Raw genomic sequence first — 25,663 nt, forward strand, 5'->3', positions numbered from 1 at the left:
CTGTACTTTGTGATGCATTGACTGTAACGCAGTTGTAATATGTCTGACTGAATAGCTGACACATTTTGACAGAGCTTGAAGATGGCGTACAGGTCACAATCAAAAATGAGTACCTATTTATACAAAATCAGGTAAACACAGAGTGCCTACTACCACAAAACATCCTTTCTCAAGAAGTTTCCCAACATTTTTCTATTGTGTGATTCAAATTGAAATATTAGGGATTGTGGAGGGCGGGATTTGAGCTACATTGAGGACAGTAGTACCTTGTCTCTCGCTTGATTCCCTTTCGGTATCAAACTTGACACCTGTGGTAAGAATGATATTTCTTCCCGATTACAGGAAGGAGTTCGGAAAAGTGCCGCCGAACGGACCTTGAAAGAAACTCCAACTTAGCGGGAACTGCTGAAGATTCACTTGCATTCAGAAGGCTGAAGACCGCTTTTTCAAAGTCATAAAAGCTCATCTTGCGTCCAGGAACTGAATGGCAATACTCAACATACACATTTTAGGTTGCCATTTACATCATGTGCTCATCCAGCTTCTTATACCAGATTCTGGTCTCACATGCAACATTGTAAGGCTGAAGCATCTGTGCTTGTCAACCCCACCCATATATTGATTATAGTCCATAATGAAATTAAACTCCTGGAGTTCGGCTGTCTGACCATGCACGCCGACTGGTAATGTCTCATCATGTGTGGTGGTACAGTTGCCTGTGAGCTTGTATTTGAGGGCTAGCTGTTCCTCACAGTGCAAATCGTTGCACTGTCCTTTTGCAAGCTTCTTAGTAACTGGCTCCATGGGAAATCCTAATCTGTTGCTGCTGCCAGTACCACAAGCAGGTGTCGCAATGGAAAACAATGTCCTGAAAAGGATATTTGTATTGTAGAAACTTCTTTGTATCGATCCCCGCCTCCTGCATACCCAACACACCCATCTAGCTATAGTCGGGGATGAGACTGATCTGTACGGTTTCCATAAGGCAATGAGCAGTTGTCTCTCACCTGGAGGGCGAGTCTCTTCAGTCAATTCTTCATATGCTCAGAGGCACTGCACCACACACAGTTTGGGGGAGTCTCGGAAAGTTGGGTATGAGATAACCCTGGTATTACACTTGCTCCTTCTACTTAATGCAAACAAAACCCCATCAGGTGATAACACTCTCGCTGAAATGTCTAAGGCTCTTACGTCTGACATGCGCCTGCAAGACACCAGGCATAACAGTGTCGCCAATTTAGTAGTAATATATGTGCATGACAAAAACCTGTTTGGTTGTCAGGATAGGAAGAGATTCAACACCAGTTTCACATCCCACAGAGCAGAATACCTTTGTTCTGGAGGAAGTGAAAGGCGAATCCCTCTAAGGAGCCTATAGACTAACGTGTGCTCCCCTACCAGAGACCAGTGAATGGGCATATGGCCCGCTGAGGTTGCCGAATGGGAGGTGTTGATCGAGTAGTAAGCCAAACCATCCCCTGCGAGGCCCGCCAGGAAATGAAGGATGTGGACTACATCTGCGTCCACGGGATCGACACCCCGTCACACACACCAACACCATCTGTTCCAGGCAGATCGGTACCTCTTGGTAGTGCTGTCCACCCATGCTCTGGAGAGGAACATCTCGGCATGTCCCAAAAGGCCTGGGAGCGAGCAGCGATGCCTGAGAACCGTCAGGCTATCATCCTCAACGTCCCTTCCAGTACCAGGCGATGGATCTGGATTCAGGAGGATGTGATGAGAGTGGGGAAGTCTGATTGGAGAATCCCAGAAAAGTTCAAGAAGAACTGGAAACTACACTTGAGATCTCCACAGAGGTGTAACCAACACAATCTCCACCTGCTGGTGACGAACCTGGGCGGACACCCGCGTGATCATCGAGAAAGGAGAAAATGCATAGCCCTACTCCTGCCACCAGTCGTGGAGAAATGCATCTGTCGCCTCTGCCCGGGGATCTGGGCTCCAACTGAAAAATCTCAGCAACTGATGATCCAGACATGATACAAATAGGTCGACTGAGAAGGGACCCCACCTCTGCGCTAACTGAGAGAACACCTGTGGGTCTGGTTTCCGCACACTGGAATCCAAGAGGTGGCACGAGTGCCAGTCTGCCACTTCGTTCGCCTGACCGGGGAGGTACTCCGCTGTGAACGACACTTGTTTCTCCAGGCAGAAGTTCCAAAAATCTTTGGCTAGGTTTGCTAGTGCCCGGGATCTAGTGCTGTCCAGATGGTTGATGTACCGGACTGCGGAGATATTGTCCATCTTGAGAAGGCACGCAAATGCGTCAGCGACCAAGGGAATCTGTAGAGAAACAGATCACATCAGAAGCACATCAACATACAGGCAGCAATAAGTATAAATCCACCCCGGAACCAGGAGAAACGAGAAAAAATTACTTAACTTGCTGCTGAGCAGCGAAGAAAGAGGAAGGGTAGACAGAGTGGAAGGACCAACTTTGGACTGGAGTATGGACAGCGTGGAAGGACTTGTTTTCTAAACTTCATTTTCCTACTGTTCATGGGAAATGTAGTTCTTGTGTTAAAAATTGCTGATGTGAAAATAAAGCGAAGGAAGAATGACATAATGTGAGCCTCCGGTCCTGAAATAGAATGACTGCCAGAGCCATCTTCAACTTCAACATCGGATGTTGTCAGTCTCTGAATCTTACATCTGCTCAAGTTTTGAACTGGATTCCAGAAACAGCTCCAATGCTGCAGCAGCAGACATCTTGCGTAAAGCCATATCTGTAAATTGAGAAAAGTAATCCAAACGGGAAATGTGAGAAGTTGGCCTGATGTATGATGTCACTAGTTCTAGTGTACACCTTATATCAGTCCAAATACCCTTATGGTGATTGGTTGTAAAGTCAACCTTATAGACCAGCTATCCTAGTGGTAGCATGGACAAGAGCAGTCTTAGGCTAAACTCTGAATGGCATGTGAAGCCAGCTGTGATACCATATATAATCCCTTGAATACCAAATGAAAGGACACCACAACAGATATATATATAAAATAAAGTGTATTTATTCTAGTCAAACCCTCAGCACTCTTTATGAGATTAGAGGTAAGTACAACACAGTCTTATTTAAGCATACATTAAGTCACACAGGTAAGTAATACAGTTAGGCCCGAGGGGCCACGCAAACCATATACTAAGTAAGTGGTATAAGGACCACTGTCACGGAAATAGAATAGGCCTAGGCCTAGGGAATCGCTGGGGCTACACTATACTACCAAAGGTTAGGAAGTGGGAGGCCCACGGGATTCGTGTGCAGAGTGGAAACACTCACGCGTAATGCGTACAAGTCAGTAGCAATAGTACAGTTTAGAAAACAATAGATTTAGGACACTTCCGGAGTAGCTAGGAAGTCGAGACTGGAAAACTAGACACTAGGATAGTCACTATCCTGATGAGCACCGGAGTACCCAAGTTACCTAGCCCACAGGCTGCGGGTGCATAGGGGTGAAGTTGCGTCGGGTTTCGTCATCGACTCCTATGGATGCCTGAAGAAAGATGCTGACAGGCAGTCAGTGAAGAGTGTCCGGTGGATCCCAAGGCTGGGATCAAGAAGAGAGGAGACCTGCAAGGGACAGAGTCAAGGTCACTAGCCAGTGACCACGTGGAACCAGGAAGGAACCAGGCGATGTCGTGAAGATTGCAGGTGAAGGTGAAGCTTGTCGCTGCAGCCAGGAGGACCAGGAAGCGTCGAGGACGACCAGGACCAGGAGGCGAGCTGTCCCACGAAGGCTCTTGCTGTCGGCGGCGTCGAAGTTGGACTAGGACTCACCAAGCCTTGGCAAGCGGAACCCACGCAGAACGGAGGACTTGCTTCTGGTGCAGACCAGGAAGGTCTGGGATGCTTCTCTTTTTCAAAGGAGCAGGAGCCAGTCTGGAGGAGCCAAACCAGCGATGAAGATTTCAGGGTGCCTCGTCACAAAGGCCACTAGCCAGCGGGCAAGCAACCGGACAGACGCGGCAAGCAGGAAAATGCTGAAGGGCCCCACGCAGAACTCGTGGAGTGTGGGGGGCTGATCTTCGGTGCAGATGGTGCTTGGGGTTGGGGCTTCTCAATCCCCGGTGCACAACTTCGAGGGTGCCTCAGAAGCTGCGCTTGAAGATACTAGCCACTTTTCCCAGGTAGCCGGTCCCATGTCGCTCGTCGCCTCCACGGATCTCAGCTCTGCTGTGGATGTGGATCAGGGTCGGAGAAGTCTGGAAGTCAAGGCTCTGGTCGGGCTCTGCAGTCGGTTCCTCGTAGAACTTGGGCAAAGCAAAGGGTAGTCTCTTGATGGTGCCTGTTTGCACAGGGTAGCCACTCCTTGGCCACAAGGGAGATTCTTCAGTCTTCTTCTTTCGTCGAATGTCGAAGGTCCAGAGTTTCTGTTCAAGTTTGCAGGTTCAGGATAATCTAAAGTCTTGAGGCCCAACTCCCACTCTTATACTAATCTGGGGGGCTGGGATACCTGCTAGGTCACGCCTTATGGGTGGGACCTGGGAGGGGGTGGTTACACCCACTTCCCTTTGTCCAGTTTCGCGCCAGAGCTGGGGCTGGAGTGCCCCAGCGCCGGTTTGAACTGGACTATGCAAGGAACACCTTGTGTGCCCCAGGCATGTCTCATTCCTTTCAGCCCACCCTGCCCCAATACACTAAAGGCTGTCTGGGGAGGTGCTAGCACCTCCCCAAGCAGGAAACCTATTGTCCAGGCCTCCCTGGCTGGGATCACTCCCAGCTGCAGGAGGTCAGACTTGTGTCGTGGCAGCAGCATCCATTTTGTGATGCTGAGGCTTTGGTCAGAGGCTAACAGTGAAGTATGATTTTAACATGTCTTTCCCTCTAGAAGGGGGGAATAATATCCTCATGTCCAGAAATGGTATGGGGGTATTATTCCACAGTGTTAGACACCTTACACGACATGTTTCGATAAAGCCAAACCATAGTTACCATAACCGTCTAAGATTATAAGGCACTTTAAGAGTATATGGTAGGCTATATCATAGAACAGCTATAAGGACATGGTTCCGAAAGCTGCAGACAGGCTCAGCTCATGCTAGAGCACCATCTCACATGTTACCAAGCACTCTGCCTCCAGGACTGTTAAGGCCTGCCATAGGAGTGACTGATAGGTACACATGTGTCTATATGTAAGTTAGGTATAGGACTACTACACCTAAGCAAGGGGTGATTACACGACCTTGCCCCAGCTGAGTGATCAGCCAGTTGTGTCAAAATGGAAGGCCAGGCCAGGGGTGGCATAATACATGCTGCAGCCCCTGGTAGGCCTAGGGTACACCTATGCCCTGGGTACCTAGGGTACACTGTACAGGGGCCAATAAGGTGATCCTATCCAAATGGGTTATGCACCTAAAGTACATAGTATTAATTTAGAGAGAGAACAGCAGGGCTGTGGGTCTGATTAGCAGGCCCACAGCCACATCTAAGTCGAAAACCAGTAAAGCAAAAGCAAAAAGTGGGGGTGAACATAGAAAGCAGACCCTACTCTCCTACACAACCCCCCCCCCAAACTTAGGGACATTAAACTAACCTTGACCAGTTGAGTCTTCATGTTCTAAGTGGAAATATCTGGAGAGTCCATCTGCATTGGCATGGTCAGTCCCAGGTCTATGTTCCACTGTGAAGTCCATCCCCTGTAGGGAAATGGACCACCTAAGAAGTTTGGGATTTTCACCCTTCATCTGATTTAGCCACAAGAGGGGCTTATGGTCTGTCTGAATCTTGAAGTGAGTGCCAAACAAGTATGGCCTCAGCTTCTTCAGGGCCCAAACCACAGCAAAGGCCTCCCTCTCAATAGCTGACCAACGTTTCTCTCTAGGGGTCAGCCTTCTACTTATAAAAGCAATGGGCTGGTCTTGACCATCTACATTCAGTTGTGAAAGAACAGCTCCCACACCTAACTCAGAAGCATCTGTCTGGACAATGAACTCTTTGGAGTAGTCTGGACTTTTCAGAATAGGTGCACTGCACATGGCCTGCTTCAGGTCATCAAATGCTTTTTGACAGCTTACTGTCCACTGAACTTTCTTTGGCATCTTCTTGGAGGTCAAGTCATTAAGTGGTGTCACTATGGACCCATAGTTCTTAACAAACTTTCTGTAGTACCCAGTCAGGCCCAAGAAAGCTCTGACCTGAGTCTGGGTAGTTGGAGGAGTCCAGTCCTTTATGGTCTGGATCTTGCTCTCCAGTGGTTGAACCTGACCCCCACCAACTAGGTGGCCCAGGTATACAACCTTGCTCTGCCCTATCTGGCACTTAGTGGCCTTGATAGTGAGGCCTGCCTTTTGCAGGGCCTCTAAAACATTCCTCAGGTGGACCAGGTGATCCTCCCAGGTGGAGCTAAAGACAGCAATATCATCAAGATAAGCTGCACAATAATCATCCAACCCAGTAAGGACTTGATTCACCAACCTTTGGAAAGTGGCAGGTGCGTTCTTCAAACCAAAGGGCATTACCACAAATTGATAATGTCCTCCTGGGGTCGAGAAAGCAGTTTTGGCCTTTGCATTCTCAGCTAGTCTGATTTGCCAGTAGCCTGCTGTCAGGTCAAATGTGCTCAAAAACTTAGCAGCTGCCAGTCTGTCAATGAGCTCATCTGCCCTAGGTATTGGGTGGGCATCTGTCCTAGTGACAGCATTGAGACCTCTGTAATCCACGCAAAACCTCATCTCTCTCTTACCATCTTGGGTGTGAGGTTTTGGCACAAGGACTACAGGACTAGCCCAAGGGCTCTCTGAAGGTTCAATGACTCCCAGCTCCAACATCTTTTGTACCTCAACTTTTATGCAGTCCCTGACATGGTCAGGTTGCCTGTAGATTTTACTCTTTACAGGCAGACTGTCACCAGTGTCCACCTCATGGGTGCACCAGTTTGTCTGACTTGGGGTCAGAGAGAACATATGTCTGTAGGACTGCAGAACTTGCCTGCAGTCCTGTTGCTGATGGGCAGTGAGGCTGTCAGAAAAGACCACACCATCAACTGAGCCATCATCAGGGTTCTGAGTCAACAGGTCTGGGAGAGGGTCACTCTCTTCCTCCTGCCCCTCATCTGTAGCCATGAGTAGCCCCATGTCTGCCCTGTCAACATATGCCTTCAATCTGTTGACATGAAGCACCCTGTGGGGGCTTCTGGGAGTCCCAAGGTCCACCAAGTAGGTGACTTCTCCCTTTTTCTCAACAATAGTGTGGGGTCCAGACCATTTGTCTTGGAGTGCTGCTGGGGCCACTGGCTCCAACACCCACACTTTCTGTCCTGGCTGGTAAACAGTCAGTACAGCCTTTTGGTCATGCAAAGCTTTTTGGAGTTCTTGGCTTGCCTCAAGGTTTTTAGAAGCCTTCTTCATATACTCTGCCATCCTGGAGCGGAGGCCAAGTACATAATCCACTATGTCTAGTTTGGGTTGTCTGAGAGGTCTCTCCCATCCATCCCTTACCAAACACAGGGGTCCTCTTACAGGATGCCCAAACAAAAGCTCAAAAGGGCTGTAGCCAACCCCCTTTTGTGGGACCTCTCTGTAAGCAAACAGAAGGCAGGGTAAAAGGATGTCCCATCTTCGCCTAAGCTTGTCTGGTAATCCTTTTATCATTCCCTTTAGGGTCTTGTTGAATCTCTCAACAAGCCCATTGCACTGTGGGTGATAGGGTGTGGTGAACTTGTAGTTAACACCACACTCCTTCCACATTGCAGTCAAGTATCCTGACATGAAGTTGGCACCTCTGTCAGAAATGACCTCCTTTGGAAAGCCCACTCTGGAGAATACTCCAAGCAAGGCCCTTGCCACAACAGGAGCTGTTGTGGTCCTCAGGGGAATTGCTTCTGGGTACCTGGTGGCATGGTCCACTATCACCAGTATGAATCTGTGCCCAGATGCTGTTTGTGGGTCCATTGGTCCTACAATATCTATGCCCACTCTTTCAAAGGGGACCCCCACCACAGGTAGTGGTATGAGGGGGGCCTTTGTGGTGCCACCTGATTTGCCACTGGCTTGGCAGGTGACACAGGAGCGACAAAACTCCTTAGTATCTTCTGACATATGGGGCCAGTGAAAGTGAGGGACAAGCCTGTCCCAAGTCTTGTTCTGGCCTAAATGTCCTGCAAGGGGAATATCATGGGCCAAGGTAAGAAGGAAGCCTCTGAACTTCAGTGGTATGACCAACCTCCTGGATGCACCAGGCTTGGGGTCTCTAGCCTCTGAATACAGTAGCCCTTCATTCCAATACACTCTATGGGTACCTTGAGCATTCCCTGCAGCCTCAGCAGCAGCCAGCTGTCTGAGGGGTTCAAGAGAGGGGCAGTCTAATTGAGCCTGCCTCAGATCTGCCCTTGAAGGTCCCCCTGTCCCAAGAAACTCAACCTGATCAGGTTCAAGTTCTTCTAGGACAGTTCCTTCAGGGCTCTCAGAATCATCCTCCTGGGAGGGCTGATCCACCACCTGAGGCAGGGGGGAAGGCACAGCCTTAACCCTACTGCTCTTTCTCTTGGGTTGTGACTGGTCCATAGTTTCAGGATCCAGCACTTGTTCAGTGGTGCACTTTTTGGCCTGTGACCTGGTCACAGAAAGGACATGTGCATCTATCCCCAGCATTTCTGCATGGGTCCTATACTCCACTTAAGACCAAACTGAAGTTTCAAGATCATTGCCCAGTAAACACTCTACAGGAAGGTCTGAACTAACAACAACTTTCTTGAGGCCAGTTACCCCTCCCCAGGAGAAGTTAACAATAGCCACACTATGGGAGGTAGTGGCATTGCTAGCGTTGGTCACTAGGTAATTCTCACCTAGTATGATCTGTCCAGGGTCCACAAAAGCAGGTGTCACCATTGTGACACTAGCCCCAGTGTCCCTGTAGGCCTGAGCCATTCTTTGGTTGATAAAAGGAGTCTGTCTGTACTTGCCCAGGTTACTGGGGCCTACAGTAGAGGACAAAGCTAAGTCCCCATCACAGATCAGAACAGCCTGAGTAGGTATTCTGACTAGGCCAGAATCCTCCTCAGTTCCCAGGGTTAACCCTACTACACCCTTTTGCTGGGAACCACCACTTACAGCTGAACTAGGGGGTACAGTTGCCTTAGGGGCAATGGTGGCTGGGGGCTTATCCTTTTTGGTGCACTCACTAAACCAATGTGAGTTGGACTTACAATAGTTGCACCATGGTTTCTTTTGGCCATCTTTCTTTTTATCCTTTTTGGGACCACCCTCCCCCTGAGCCTTTTGGGGGCCTGGTGAAGACTTCTGGTCTTTTTGTTTCTGATCATTACCCTTCTGGTCTGCCTTTTTCTGATCACCGCCCTGGTTCTGGTTTTTCTGCTTAACTCTAGTCCTGACCCATCTATCTGCCTTCTTTCCCAATTCTTGGGGAGAAGTCAGATCAGAATCAATCAGGTGTTGATGCAATAGCTGGTTTTGACAGCTGTTAAGTATTTGTTCTCTCATAATCAAATTATACAATCCTGTATAGTCCTTAACCTTACTTCCCATTAGCCAGCCTTCCAGAGCCTTAGTGGCACAATCTACAAAGTCAGTCCAGTCCTGAGTCTGTGTCTTCTGGGTATCCCTGAACAACAACCTGTATTGTTCAGTGGTTAGGCCAAACCCATCAATCAGAGCACTCTTCAGGACAGTGTAATTATCTGCATCCTCATCACTAACTGTGAGGAGCTTGTCTCTACCTTTCTCAGAGAAGGAGAGCCACAAGATAGCTGCCCACTGACTTTGGGGTACCTGCTGTACTTTGCAAGCTCTCTCCAAAGCAGTTATCCATTTGTGGATGTCATCCCCACACTTGTAGGGAGGGACAATCTTGCTCAGGTTTCTATTATCATAGTGCCTGTCTCTATCCTTAGGGATATTGCTGCCACCAGTGGGTTCTGACCCACTTAACTTTTGCTCTCTAGCCAGAGCAAGCTTCTCCTTGGCAAGGGCAAGTTCTTCCCTCTGAATCCTCAGATTAGCTTCCCTCATTCTGGCTTCATGTTCCTTTCTCTCAGGGGGAAGTCATTCCCCTGTGAGAGGAAACACTAGAGATGCTAGAGACATGGGAGTGGATGGATTCCCTTGAAGGGGATCTGTCCTTCCTGCTTCTCTGTGTAAGCCTACTTGGGGGTCTGTATGGGGGGACCCCATGCAAACTCCCATGTAAGCTTAGGTTAGCCTGGCTAAGTCTTCCTACTTGGCCCTGGCTGTCTACCTCTTCATCTGAAGTCCCATCTGACTCCTCTGTGGTGGGTAGACCCTCCTGTGTACCTAGGGTACCTGCCTGAGAGGCCTTAAGAGCATCATACTCCTCTAGGAGTTGTCTTAACTGAAGGAGGGTAGGGTTTGCACCCTGTTTTATTCCTCTGGAGGTACACAATTGTCTCATCTCCTGGAATGTTAGGGTATCATATCTAGAGGGGGTCTTCTGCAGACCTGATCCTCCTGAGAGAGCATCTACTTGATCTCCTCCCAGAGACATGATCTAGTGAGGGTGTGGTGTGTGCACCTACCTACACTAGTTGTTTCTACTAAACCTCTCTGGTAGTTGTAGTCAGGGTGTGTTACTCCCTTCAACCTACAACTACTAAGTCCAGTAGGACTTAAGTATTATAATCTATGTTATATGTACCTAGACAATATCTGTGTGATCTTTCAATTTAGTATCTTAAGATTACAATGGTATTACAACAGCAAGCTCAGATCCCAACCGCTGCTCACCAATGTGGGAAGTTGGCCTGATGTATGATGTCACTAGTTCTAGTGTACACCTTATATCAGTCCAAATACCCTTATGGTGATTGGTTGTAAAGTCAACCTTATAGACCAGCTATCCTAGTGGTAGCATGGACAAGAGCAGTCTTAGGCTAAACTCTGAATGGCATGTGAAGCCAGCTGTGATACCATATATAATCCCTTGAATACCAAATGAAAGGACACCACAACAGATATATATATAAAATAAAGTGTATTTATTCTAGTCAAACCCTCAGCACTCTTTATGAGATTAGAGGTAAGTACAACACAGTCTTATTTAAGCATACATTAAGTCACACAGGTAAGTAATACAGTTAGGCCCGAGGGGCCACGCAAACCATATACTAAGTAAGTGGTATAAGGACCACTGTCACGGAAATAGAATAGGCCTAGGCCTAGGGAATCGCTGGGGCTACACTATACTACCAAAGGTTAGGAAGTGGGAGGCCCACGGGATTCGTGTGCAGAGTGGAAACACTCACGCATAATGAGTACAAGTCAATAGCAATAGTACAGTTTAGAAAACAATAGATTTAGGACACTTCCGGAGTAGCTAGGAAGTAGAGACTGGAAAACTAGACACTAGGATAGTCACTATCCTGATGAGCACCGGAGTACCCAAGTTACCTAGCCCACAGGCTGCGGGTGCATAGGGGTGAAATTGCGTCGGGTTTCGTCGTCGACTCCTATGGATGCCTGAAGAAAGATGCTGACAGGCAGTCAGTGAAGAGTGTCCGGTGGATCCCAAGGCTGGGATCAAGAAGAGAGGAGACCTGCAAGGGACAGAGTCAAGGTCACTAGCCAGTGACCACGTGGAACCAGGAAGGAACCAGGCGATGTCGTGAAGATTGCAGGTGAAGGTGAAGCTTGTCGCTGCAGCCAGGAGGACCAGGAAGCGTCGAGGACGACCAGGACCAGGAGGCGAGCTGTCCCACGAAGGCTCTTGCTGTCGGCGGCGTCGAAGTTGGACTAGGACTCACCAAGCCTTGGCAAGCGGAACCCACGCAGAACGGAGGACTTGCTTCTGGTGCAGACCAGGAAGGTCTGGGATGCTTCTCTTTTTCAAAGGAGCAGGAGCCAGTCTGGAGGAGCCAAACCAGCGATGAAGATTTCAGGGTGCGTCGTCACAAAGGCCACTAGCCAGCGGGCAAGCAACCGGACAGACGCGGCAAGCAGGAAAATGCTGAAGGGCCCCACGCAGAACTCGTGGAGTGTGGGGGGCTGATCTTCGGTGCAGATGGTGCTTGGGGTTGGGGCTTCTCAATCCCCGGTGCACAACTTCGAGGGTGCCTCAGAAGCTGCGCTTGAAGATACTAGCCACTTTTCCCAGGTAGCCGGTCCCACGTCGCTCGTCGCCTCCACGGATCTCAGCTCTGCTGTGGATGTGGATCAGGGTCGGAGAAGTCTGGAAGTCAAGGCTCTGGTCGGGCTCTGCAGTCGGTTCCTCGTAGAACTTGGGCAAAGCAAAGGGTAGTCTCTTGATGGTGCCTGTTTGCACAGGGTAGCCACTCCTTGGCCACAAGGGAGATTCTTCAGTCTTCTTCTTTCGTCGAATGTCGAAGGTCCAGAGTTTCTGTTCAAGTTTGCAGGTTCAGGATAATCTAAAGTCTTGAGGCCCAACTCCCACTCTTATACTAATCTGGGGGGCTGGGATACCTGCTAGGTCACGCCTTATGGGTGGGACCTGGGAGGGGGTGGTTACACCCACTTCCCTTTGTCCAGTTTCGCGCCAGAGCTGGGGCTGGAGTGCCCCAGCGCCGGTTTGAACTGGACTATGCAAGGAACACCTTGTGTGCCCCAGGCATGTCTCATTCCTTTCAGCCCACCCTGCCCTAATACACTAAAGGCTGTCTGGGGAGGTGCTAGCACCTCCCCAAGCAGGAAACCTATTGTCCAGGCCTCCCTGGCTGGGATCACTCCCAGCTGCAGGAGGTCAGACTTGTGTCGTGGCAGCAGCATCCATTTTGTGATGCTGAGGCTTTGGTCAGAGGCTAACAGTGAAGTATGATTTTAACATCTTTCCCTCTAGAAGGGGGGAATAATATCCTCATGTCCAGAAATGGTATGGGGGTATTATTCCACAGTGTTAGACACCTTACACGACATGTTTCGATAAAGCCAAACCATAGTTACCATAACCGTCTAAGATTATAAGGCACTTTAAGAGTATATGGTAGGCTATATCATAGAACAGCTATAAGGACATGGTTCCGAAAGCTGCAGACAGGCTCAGCTCATGCTAGAGCACCATCTCACATGTTACCAAGCACTCTGCCTCCAGGACTGTTAAGGCCTGCCATAGGAGTGACTGATAGGTACACATGTGTCTATATGTAAGTTAGGTATAGGACTACTACACCTAAGCAAGGGGTGATTACACGACCTTGCCCCAGCTGAGTGATCAGCCAGTTGTGTCAAAATGGAAGGCCAGGCCAGGGGTGGCATAATACATGCTGCAGCCCCTGGTAGGCCTAGGGTACACCTATGCCCTGGGTACCTAGGGTACACTGTACAGGGGCCAATAAGGTGATCCTATCCAAATGGGTTATGCACCTAAAGTACATAGTATTAATTTAGAGAGAGAACAGCAGGGCTGTGGGTCTGATTAGCAGGCCCACAGCCACATCTAAGTCGAAAACCAGTAAAGCAAAAGCAAAAAGTGGGGGTGAACATAGAAAGCAGACCCTACTCTCCTACAGGAAATACAAGAGAAGAACAAACGCCAACAAAGTATCTGCTAAAGTGAAGCAAGAATTGTTTGCACAAATAAACAATCAGGCTTCTCTAAAGTAGTATTTCATGCTGCATTTCAAAAAGTTCACAACAAAAACAATACGTAAAAAGAGCACACACAAAAAAAAAAATATATAGAATAGACAATGAAACAAAATGACACACTGTATCCTAATTTACTACCTTGGCTAAGTATCAAAAAGAAACAACCAATACTGCAATGAAGATAATTCTCTAATTAAACTTACCCCCATAATCCAACTTACCTCCACAGTTCAGCTTCCCACCAAAAAGCACAATATGCCACACTGGTAAAATCTATATATTACCCAGGGGCAGTTGCCCCTGGTAGTTATAGGTAGGTCCACGTTTCCGAAGGCAAAGGATTTTTTGGTATGCGAATAACTTTGGCAACGTTTGAAGAATCTTAACAAAACTTTCCCAATAAAGCTTATCCCTCTCAGCCAGCTCCTTTCTTGAAAGCTTTGGAGAGATGCGTCAAGAGGGGTCTGCAAAAAAATGGGGGGGTCCCCAAAATGCCTTTTCCCCGTTCAATTTTCCATAGGAAAATTAGGCACAGTTGCAGCCTCAACAGCTGAGCAGAATTACACCAAATTTTGTAGAAAGCTCTTGATCCAGAAAGCGTACCTCTTGTGATTTGGTGTCCAGTAGTTTTTGAGAATTCAAGGTTTAAAATGTATGTGTATATATAGGGATGTGGAGGATCCAACAGATCAAAAGATAAGATCTGACTGGCTGCCGCTGCATCAACAAAAATGTTGTGGGGGCCATTTTAGAACTCAGGGACTCTGTTTCGTAGCCTGAAAAAATATTGGATAGGATGTAGGAATATCCTGACCCCCTAGGCCTGGGATCAAAAACTTAAAGGCGGATCCGATGTAAAATTAAGAAAAAACAATAAATGGTGGGCTCCTGCCATTGTTTAAAAATAAAATGTCCCCCCAACCCCTGGGTTGGGCCAGGGCTCAAGTTCAAAGTATGACGTGGGAGCATGCGTTCCCCTCCACGCACCAATTCAAGGCCCTAGAGAACCCATCCCCTGCGGCCAAAATCATTTTAATCGGGACAGGGGCATGCAGCCCCTCTACCTGAGCCTTCTAAAGTCCCTGGTGGCCCCAACCCCCATGGCAATTCAAATGAGAGGTGTGAATACCCTCACACTCTCCCCATAGCCTTCTCAATGCCACGGGGACCGCATTAACCCATGGCAGATGTATTTGTTTCATGGGGATAAGAGAATGGACCCTTCCCTTCCTGAGCTATAGTACAGCCCTGGGAACCCAATCCACCAGGGAACGCTATATTTTTGCTGGGAGATGTGGATCTTCTCTTTCAGAGCCTATTTGTGCCCTGGGGACCACATACCCCAAACCTACTGTTCTTTATTTTGGGGAACCACGGTATAGCCCTGGGGACCCCATCCCCTCGCTCGGCTCAATGTGTCCAGAGATCCCCATCCCCTGGGACATTGTTCCCTACCCACGCAAACACGGGCAGGGAAGACTTCAGAGTTCCCACCCGACAGGAACAAGAAAAATGTTTGCCCTGCCTGCGCTCTCACAGGCAGGGAACCTAGGATTGCCTCCACCCAGCAGGCGCAGAGATAAAGGTTCTCTCAGCTAGGTGGGAGCAAAGATGCCTCCCAGAGCCCCCTGGATGTTCCAATAGCCCCATTGTTAAACACCCAGCCTCACACGGGGCACCCAAATTTGGAAAGGAGGATAAAAAAAACAACAAAAAAGAGTGTCTGACTCCGGCATAGTCCCTTAAATGAAGCTGCTTCCAGGGAGCCGTTGCGACCACGGGGACACTGAGGTTCCCCCACTTCCCCAACAACAAGATAAAAAGACTGTGGAAGGCTATGGGTGTCCCGGGTGAGACATGGACGGACCCAAATAAAAGATTGGGGAAAGGAGAATAAATGAGCAGCTGGGAAGGAGCACCACATAATGTCCTTTATGGGCTAATTGAGATATATTTTGCTGCATGGTGGTGCCCCAAGCTAGGTACCACCAGCATATTTTTTAAGAGTTGTAAGGGGCTGTAGGGAGTGCAGGAACCCAATGTTTTGTGGGGTTTATAAAACATGACCCCAAGAAAAATGTGATGATATTTCTAAACCTTCTCAGAGCTGAAGCTTTTTGCTCATCAGTTTGGAAGTGCAGGTAGCCCTGATGGTTGGTCTTATGGATGCATTAAGGGGCTTGAGCAGAGTAAAAGAAAGACTCTAACAATGGTTTAATGTTTTTTAATTACAAATGCTTTTTAAATGTTTGGCAGACCCCTTGACATAACCAATAGGCCTGCTGTTGATATATTGACAGTGACTTACAATAAAGAAAAACCTTAGCAATTCACTGAACAAACAAATGTTAAAGTAACAGTTATAGTTAGGTATTAAAAAAAAAACTGCAGAAATGTGCTGAAAAAACAAAAGGTTAAAGTGATGTTATAGTTAGGAGAACATGTTAGTTGCAACATAACATTTTAAACTAAAAATAACCACTGAAATTCACCAGTTATAGTTAATGGAAGGAACCTGGAAATCTCTTCCCCCCCCCCTCCCTCCCCCACCGCCATGCACAGTGAACCTGTACCTTGTGCCCTCATGATGCACACTGTTTTCATAGATGATGTAATTTCAGATATCATCAGTGATGTGATCAGTTTTGTCATTGAACATGTCATGAGTGATTTAAAATGTGCAGGTATAAGCAGTACATGGTGGGTCCCGAGTTACAGTTACTTAATTTAACTAGAACTTGTGAGCTACGTCAGGTAACTGCATAATGATATGACCATCTCAGCTATGGTTTTTGATCTCAAGGGTAGTTTGTTCTCTCACCCCTTTTTGGTTCACACTATGTATCACCAGCTTCAATAAATTCCTGACCAACTCTGGCATCGATGTTCCAAGTGTTGGTATCCGCAAATTTTTATGCGATCCACCGGGTGCTTCTAGCCCCGTGGTACGGTCCACGGGCCGCCAGCGGCCCGGTAGGCCTTCATTGGCAGCCCACGGACCTTGCCTTGCCCTTTCTAGGTTTCCAGTGAGGCCGGCAGTGAACACAAACGATGACCGCAGGAGCATCCTTAGTGAATACGTATCATTTGTTTTTACTACCGGCCTCTGTGACGTCACACATGGCACCGTCGGTAAGCTTCCCAAAAGGCCCTTTAAAAGTCAGTTGTAAGGCTTTCACAGCTGACTTTTAAAGGGCCTTTAAGGAAGCTTCCTATTTCGTGTTGCCGACGTAAGCACATTCAAAATTTGGATAATTGCGCCTGGAGAGACACAGACACAGATACATAGATACAGATGGATTTGTGGATGGGTAGATAGATAGATAGATAGATAGATAGATAGATAGATAGATAGATAGAGAAGGAGACACATATAGAGACAGATAGAGACAGAGACACTGATAGATGGACAGATAGATGGAGACATGGATAGAGACAGATAGATAGATAGAGACAGACAGATAGATAGAGACAGACAGATAGATAGAGACAGACAGATAGATAGAGACAGACAGATAGAGACAGACAGATAGATAGAGACAGACAGACACAGACAGACAGACACAGACAGACAGACAGAGACAGACAGATAGAGACACAGATACAGATAGATACAGACGGATAGATACAGACGGATAGATACAAATAAATAGAGATATACAGACAGACGGATAGAGACCGACAGACAGACGGATAGAGACCGACAGACAGACGGATAGAGACCGACAGACAGACAGACGGATAGAGACCGACAGACAGACAGACGGATAGAGACCGACAGACAGACAGACGGATAGAGACCGACCGACAGACAGACGGATAGAGACAGACAGACAGACGGATAGAGACAGACAGACAGACGGATAGAGACAGACAGACAGACGGATAGAGACAGACAGACAGACGGATAGAGACAGACAGACAGACGGATAGAGACAGACAGACAGAAGGATAGAGACAGACAGACAGAAGGATAGAGACAGACAGACAGACGGATAGAGACAGACAGACAGACAGACGGATAGAGACCGACCGACAGACAGACGGATAGAGACCGACCGACCGACAGACAGACGGATAGAGACCGACCGACAGACCGACCGACAGACAGACGGATCGAGACAGACAGACAGACGGATCGAGACAGACAGACGGATCGAGACAGACAGACGGATCGAGACAGACAGACAGACGGATCGAGACAGACAGACAGACGGATCGAGACAGACAGACAGACGGATCGAGACAGACAGACGGATCGAGACAGACAGACGGATCGAGACAGACAGACGGATCGAGACAGACAGACGGACGGATAGAGACAGACAGACGGACGGATAGAGACAGACAGACGGATAGAGACAGACAGACGGATAGAGACCGACAGAGACCGACAGACGGATAGAGACCGACAGACGGATAGAGACCGACAGACGGATAGAGACCGACAGACGGATAGAGACCGACAGACAGACGGATAGAGACAGACAGACGGATAGAGACAGACAGACGGATAGAGACAGACAGACGGATAGAGACCGACAGACGGATAGAGACCGACAGACGGATAGAGACAGACAGACGGATAGAGACCGACAGACGGATAGAGACAGACAGACAGACGGATAGAGACAGACAGACAGACGGATAGAGACAGACAGACGGATAGAGACAGACGGATAGAGACAGACGGATAGAGACAGACAGACAGACAGACGGATAGAGACAGACAGACCGACAGACGGATAGAGACAGACAGACCGACAGACGGATAGAGACCGACAGACAGACGGATAGAGACCGACAGACGGATAGAGACCGACAGACGGATAGAGACCGACAGACGGATAGAGACCGACAGACGGATAGAGACCGACAGACGGATAGAGACCGACAGACGGATAGAGACCGACAGACGGATAGAGACCGACAGACGGATAGAGACCGACAGACGGATAGAGACCGACAGACGGATAGAGACCGACAGACGGATAGAGACCGACAGACGGATAGAGACAGACAGACGGATAGAGACAGACAGACGGATCGAGACAGACAGACGGATCGAGACAGACAGACGGATCGAGACAGACAGACGGATCGAGACAGACAGACGGATCGAGACAGACAGACGGATCGAGACAGACAGACGGATCGAGACAGACAGACGGATCGAGACAGACAGACGGATCGAGACAGACAGACGGATCGAGACAGACAGACGGATCGAGACAGACAGACGGATCGAGACAGACAGACGGATCGAGACAGACAGACGGATCGAGACAGACAGACGGATCGAGACAGACAGACGGATAGAGACAGACAGACGGATAGAGACCGACAGACGGACGGATAGAGACCGACAGACAGACGGATAGAGACCGACAGACAGACGGATAGAGACCGACAGACAGACGGATAGAGACGGACAGACAGACGGATAGAGACGGACAGACAGACGGATAGAGACCGACAGACAGACGGATAGAGACCGACAGACAGACGGATAGAGACCGACAGACAGACGGATAGAGACCGACAGACAGACGGATAGAGACGGACAGACAGACGGATAGAGACGGACAGACAGACGGATAGAGACCGACAGACAGACGGATAGAGACCGACAGACAGACGGATAGAGACCGACAGACAGACAGACGGATAGAGACAGACAGACAGACGGATAGAGACAGACAGACAGACGGATAGAGACAGACAGACAGACGGATAGAGACAGACGGATAGAGACAGACAGACGGATCGAGACAGACAGACGGATCGAGACAGACAGACGGATCGAGACAGACAGACGGATCGAGACAGACAGACGGATCGAGACAGACAGACGGATCGAGACAGACAGACGGATCGAGACAGACAGACGGATCGAGACAGACAGACGGATCGAGACAGACAGACGGATCGAGACAGACAGACGGATCGAGACAGACAGACGGATCGAGACAGACAGACGGATCGAGACAGACAGACGGATAGAGACAGACAGACGGATAGAGACCGACAGACGGACGGATAGAGACCGACAGACAGACGGATAGAGACCGACAGACAGACGGATAGAGACCGACAGACAGACGGATAGAGACGGACAGACAGACGGATAGAGACGGACAGACAGACGGATAGAGACCGACAGACAGACGGATAGAGACCGACAGACAGACGGATAGAGACCGACAGACAGACGGATAGAGACCGACAGACAGACGGATAGAGACGGACAGACAGACGGATAGAGACGGACAGACAGACGGATAGAGACCGACAGACAGACGGATAGAGACCGACAGACAGACGGATAGAGACCGACAGACAGACAGACGGATAGAGACAGACAGACAGACGGATAGAGACAGACAGACAGACGGATAGAGACAGACAGACAGACGGATAGAGACAGACGGATAGAGACAGACAGACGGATAGAGACAGACAGACAGACGGATAGAGACAGACAGACAGACGGATAGAGACAGACAGACAGACGGATAGAGACAGACAGACAGACGGATAGAGACAGACGGATAGAGACAGACAGACAGACGGATAGAGACAGACAGACAGACAGACGGATAGAGACAGACAGACCGACAGACGGATAGAGACAGACAGACCGACAGACGGATAGAGACCGACAGACAGACGGATAGAGACCGACAGACAGACGGATAGAGACAGACAGACAGACGGATAGAGACAGACGGATAGAGACAGACAGACGGATAGAGACCGACAGACAGACAGACGGATAGAGACAGACAGACAGACAGACGGATAGAGACAGACAGACAGACGGATAGAGACAGACAGACAGACGGATAGAGACAGACAGACAGACGGATAGAGACAGACGGATAGAGACAGACAGACAGACGGATAGAGACAGACAGACAGACAGACGGATAGAGACAGACAGACCGACAGACGGATAGAGACAGACAGACCGACAGACGGATAGAGACCGACAGACAGACGGATAGAGACCGACAGACGGATAGAGACAGATAGAGACCGACAGACAGACGGATAGAGACCGACAGACAGACGGATAGAGACCGACAGACAGACGGATAGAGACCGACAGACAGACGGATAGAGACAGACAGACAGACAGACGGATAGAGACAGACAGACAGACAGACGGATAGAGACAGACAGACAGACGGATAGAGACAGACAGACAGACGGATAGAGACAGACAGACAGACGGATAGAGACAGACAGACGGATAGAGACAGACAGACGGATAGAGACAGACAGACGGATAGAGACAGACAGACGGATAGAGACAGACAGACGGATCGAGACAGACAGACGGATAGAGACAGACAGACGGATAGAGACCGACAGACAGACGGATAGAGACCGACCGACAGACAGACGGATAGAGACCGACCGACAGACAGACGGATAGAGACCGACAGATGGATAGAGACAGACAGACAGACGGATAGAGACAGACCGACAGACAGACGGATAGAGACCGACAGATGGATAGAGACAGACAGACGGATCGAGACAGACAGACGGATCGAGACAGACAGACGGATCGAGACAGACAGACGGATCGAGACAGACAGACGGATCGAGACAGACCGACAGACAGATAGAGACAGACCGACAGACAGACAGATAGAGACAGACCGACAGACAGACAGATAGAGACAGACCGACAGACAGATAGAGACAGACAGATAGAGACCGACAGACAGACGGATAGAGACAGACAGACGGATAGAGACAGACAGACGGATAGAGACCGACAGACAGACGGATAGAGACAGACAGACGGATAGAGACAGACAGACGGATAGAGACCGACAGACAGACGGATAGAGACTGACCGACAGACAGACGGATAGAGACTGACCGACAGACAGACGGATAGAGACCGACCGACAGACAGACGGATAGAGACCGACAGACGGATAGAGACAGACAGACAGACGGATAGAGACAGACCGACAGACAGATAGAGACAGACCGACAGACAGACAGATAGAGACAGACCGACAGACAGATAGAGACAGACCGACAGACAGATAGAGACAGACGGATAGAGACCGACAGACAGACGGATAGAGACAGACAGACGGATAGAGACAGACAGACGGATAGAGACAGACAGACGGATAGAGACCGACAGACAGACGGATAGAGACCGACAGACAGACGGATAGAGACCGACAGACAGACGGATAGAGACCGACAGACAGACGGATAGAGACCGACAGACAGACGGATAGAGACCGACAGACAGACGGATAGAGACAGACGGATAGAGACAGACAGACGGATAGAGACAGACAGACGGATAGAGACAGACAGACGGATAGAGACAGACAGACGGATAGAGACAGACAGACGGATAGAGACCGACAGACAGACAGATAGAGACCGACCGACAGACAGACGGATAGAGACCGACAGACAGACAGACGGATAGAGACCGACAGACGGATAGAGACAGACAGACGGATAGAGACAGACAGACGGATAGAGACAGACCGACAGACAGATAGAGACAGACCGACAGACAGACAGATAGAGACAGACCGACAGACAGATAGAGACAGACGGATAGAGACCGACAGACAGACGGATAGAGACAGACGGATAGAGACCGACAGACAGACGGATAGAGACCGACAGACGGATAGAGACCGACAGACGGATAGAGACAGACAGACGGATAGAGACAGACAGACGGATAGAGACCGACCGACAGACAGACGGATAGAGACCGACCGACAGACAGACGGATAGAGACCGACCGACAGACAGACGGATAGAGACCGACAGACAGATAGAGACAGACCGACAGACAGATAGAGACAGACCGACAGACAGATAGAGACAGACCGACAGACAGACAGATAGAGACAGACCGACAGACAGACGGATAGAGACAGACAGACAGATAGAGACAGACAGACAGACGATAGAGACAGACAGACGGATAGAGACAGACGGATAGAGACAGACGGATAGAGACAGACGGATAGAGACAGACGGATAGAGACAGACGGATAGAGACAGACGGATAGAGACAGACGGATAGAGACAGACGGATAGAGACAGACGGATAGAGACAGACGGATAGAGACAGACAGACCGACAGACGGATAGAGACAGACAGACCGACAGACGGATAGAGACAGACAGACAGACGGATAGAGACAGACAGACAGACGGATAGAGACAGACAGACAGACGGATAGAGACCGACAGACGGATAGAGACCGACAGACCGACAGACGGATAGAGACAGACAGACCGACAGACGGATAGAGACAGACAGACGGATAGAGACAGACAGACGGATAGAGACCGACCGACAGACAGACGGATAGAGACCGACCGACAGACAGACGGATAGAGACCGACAGACGGATAGAGACCGACAGACAGACAGACGGATAGAGACCGACAGACAGACGGATAGAGACAGACAGACGGATAGAGACAGACAGACGGATAGAGACAGACAGACGGATAGAGACAGACAGACGGATAGAGACAGACAGACAGACGGATAGAGACAGACAGACAGACAGATAGAGACAGACAGACCGATAGAGACAGACAGACGGATAGAGACCGACCGACAGACAGACGGATAGAGACAGACGATAGAGACAGACAGACAGACGGATAGAGACAGACGATAGAGACAGACGATAGAGACAGACAGACAGACGGATAGAGACAGACGATAGAGACAGACAGACAGACGGATAGAGACAGACGATAGAGACAGACAGACAGACGGATAGAGACAGACGATAGAGACAGACAGACAGACGGATAGAGACAGACGATAGAGACAGACAGACAGACGGATAGAGACCGACAGGCAGACGGATAGAGACCGACAGACAGACGGATAGAGACAGACAGACAGATGGATAGAGACAGACAGACAGACTGATAAAGACCGACAGACAGACGGATAGAGACAGACAGACGGATAGAGACAGACAGACGGATAGAGACAGACAGACGGATAGAGACAGACCGACAGACAGACAGACGGATAGAGACAGACTGATAGAGACAGACAGACAGATAGAGACAGACAGACAGACGGATAGAGACCGACAGACGGATAGAGACCGACAGACAGACAGAGACCGACCGACAGACAGACGGATAGAGACAGACTGATAGAGACAGACAGACGGATAGAGACAGACAGACAGACGGATAGAGACAGACAGACGGATAGAGACAGACAGAAGGATAGAGACAGACAGACGGATAGAGACAGACCGACAGACAGACGGATAGAGACAGACAGACAGACAGACGGATAGAGACAGACAGACAGACGATAGAGACAGACAGACAGACAGACGGATAGAGACAGACAGACAGACGGATAGAGACAGACAGACGGATAGAGACCGACCGACAGACAGACGGATAGAGACCGACCGACAGACAGACGGATAGAGACAGACGGATAGAGACCGACAGACAGACGGATAGAGACAGACAGACAGACGGATAGAGACAGACAGACAGACGATAGAGACAGACAGACCGACGGATAGAGACCGACAGACCGACGGATAGAGACCGACAGACAGACGGATAGAGACAGACAGACGGATAGAGACAGACAGACGGATAGAGACAGACAGACGGATAGAGACAGACAGACGGATAGAGACAGACAGACGGATAGAGACAGACAGACCGACAGACGGATAGAGACAGACAGACCGACAGACGGATAGAGACAGACAGACCGACAGACGGATAGAGACAGACAGACGGATAGAGACAGACAGACAGACGATAGAGACAGACAGACAGACGGATAGAGACAGACAGACAGACGGATAGAGACAGACAGACAGACGGATGGAGACCGACAGACAGACGGATAGAGACAGACAGACAGATGGATAGAGACCGACAGACAGACGGATGGAGACCGACAGACAGACGGATAGAGACCGACCGACAGACAGACGGATAGAGACCGACCGACCGACAGACAGACGGATAGAGACCGACCGACAGACCGACCGACAGACAGACGGATCGAGACAGACAGACAGACGGATCGAGACAGACAGACGGATCGAGACAGACAGACGGATCGAGACAGACAGACAGACGGATCGAGACAGACAGACAGACGGATAGAGACAGACAGACCGACAGACGGATAGAGACAGACAGACCGACAGACGGATAGAGACAGACAGACAGACTGATAGAGACAGACAGACAGACGGATAGAGACAGACAGACCGACAGACGGATAGAAACAGACAGACCGACAGACGGATAGAGACAGACAGACCGACAGACGGATAGAGACAGACAGACTGATAAAGACCGACAGACAGACGGATAGAGACAGACAGACGGATAGAGACAGACAGACGGATAGAGACAGACAGACGGATAGAGACAGACAGACGGATAGAGACAGACAGACGGATAGAGACAGACAGACGGATAGAGACAGACAGACGGATAGAGACAGACAGACGGATAGAGACAGACAGACGGATAGAGACAGACAGACGGATAGAGACAGACAGACCGACAGACGGATAGAGACAGACAGACCGACAGACGGATAGAGACAGACAGACCGACAGACGGATAGAGACAGACAGACGGATAGAGACAGACAGACAGACGATAGAGACAGACAGACAGACGGATAGAGACAGACAGACAGACGGATAGAGACAGACAGACAGACGGATGGAGACCGACAGACAGACGGATAGAGACAGACAGACAGATGGATAGAGACCGACAGACAGACGGATGGAGACCGACAGACAGACGGATAGAGACCGACCGACAGACAGACGGATAGAGACCGACAGACAGACGGATAGAGACCGACAGACAGACGGATAGAGACAGACAGACGGATAGAGACAGACCGACAGACAGACGGATAGAGACAGACAGACGGATAGAGACAGACAGACGGATAGAGACAGACAGACCGACAGACGGATAGAGACAGACAGACCGACAGACGGATAGAGACAGACAGACCGACAGACGGATAGAGACAGACAGACAGACGGATAGAGACAGACAGACAGACGGATAGAGACAGACAGACAGA

The 25,663-nt window shown here is 49.5% G+C and overlaps 1 protein-coding gene across 6 annotated transcripts in view; it reads left to right on the forward strand.

Moving 5' to 3' along the window:
* The window catches only part of GABPB1 (GA binding protein transcription factor subunit beta 1), a 600,584-nt gene that overhangs the window by 523,878 nt on the left and 51,043 nt on the right, over positions 1-25,663 (forward strand). Inside the window, exon 9 of one of the 6 annotated variants that reach the window (XM_085644257.1) lies at positions 343-672. The exons of the other annotated variants lie outside the window; for them this stretch is intronic. Coding sequence (XP_085500383.1) covers positions 343-458 — 116 coding nt within the window. The 3' untranslated portion in view covers positions 459-672. Of the gene's footprint in view, positions 1-342; positions 673-25,663 lie in introns of those variants that run through there. 6 annotated transcript variants of the gene reach the window in all.

The sequence above is a fragment of the Triturus cristatus genome, chromosome 3_1 (assembly GCF_964204655.1).
Source record: "Triturus cristatus chromosome 3_1, aTriCri1.1, whole genome shotgun sequence".
NCBI classification, from domain to species: domain Eukaryota; kingdom Metazoa; phylum Chordata; class Amphibia; order Caudata; family Salamandridae; genus Triturus; species Triturus cristatus.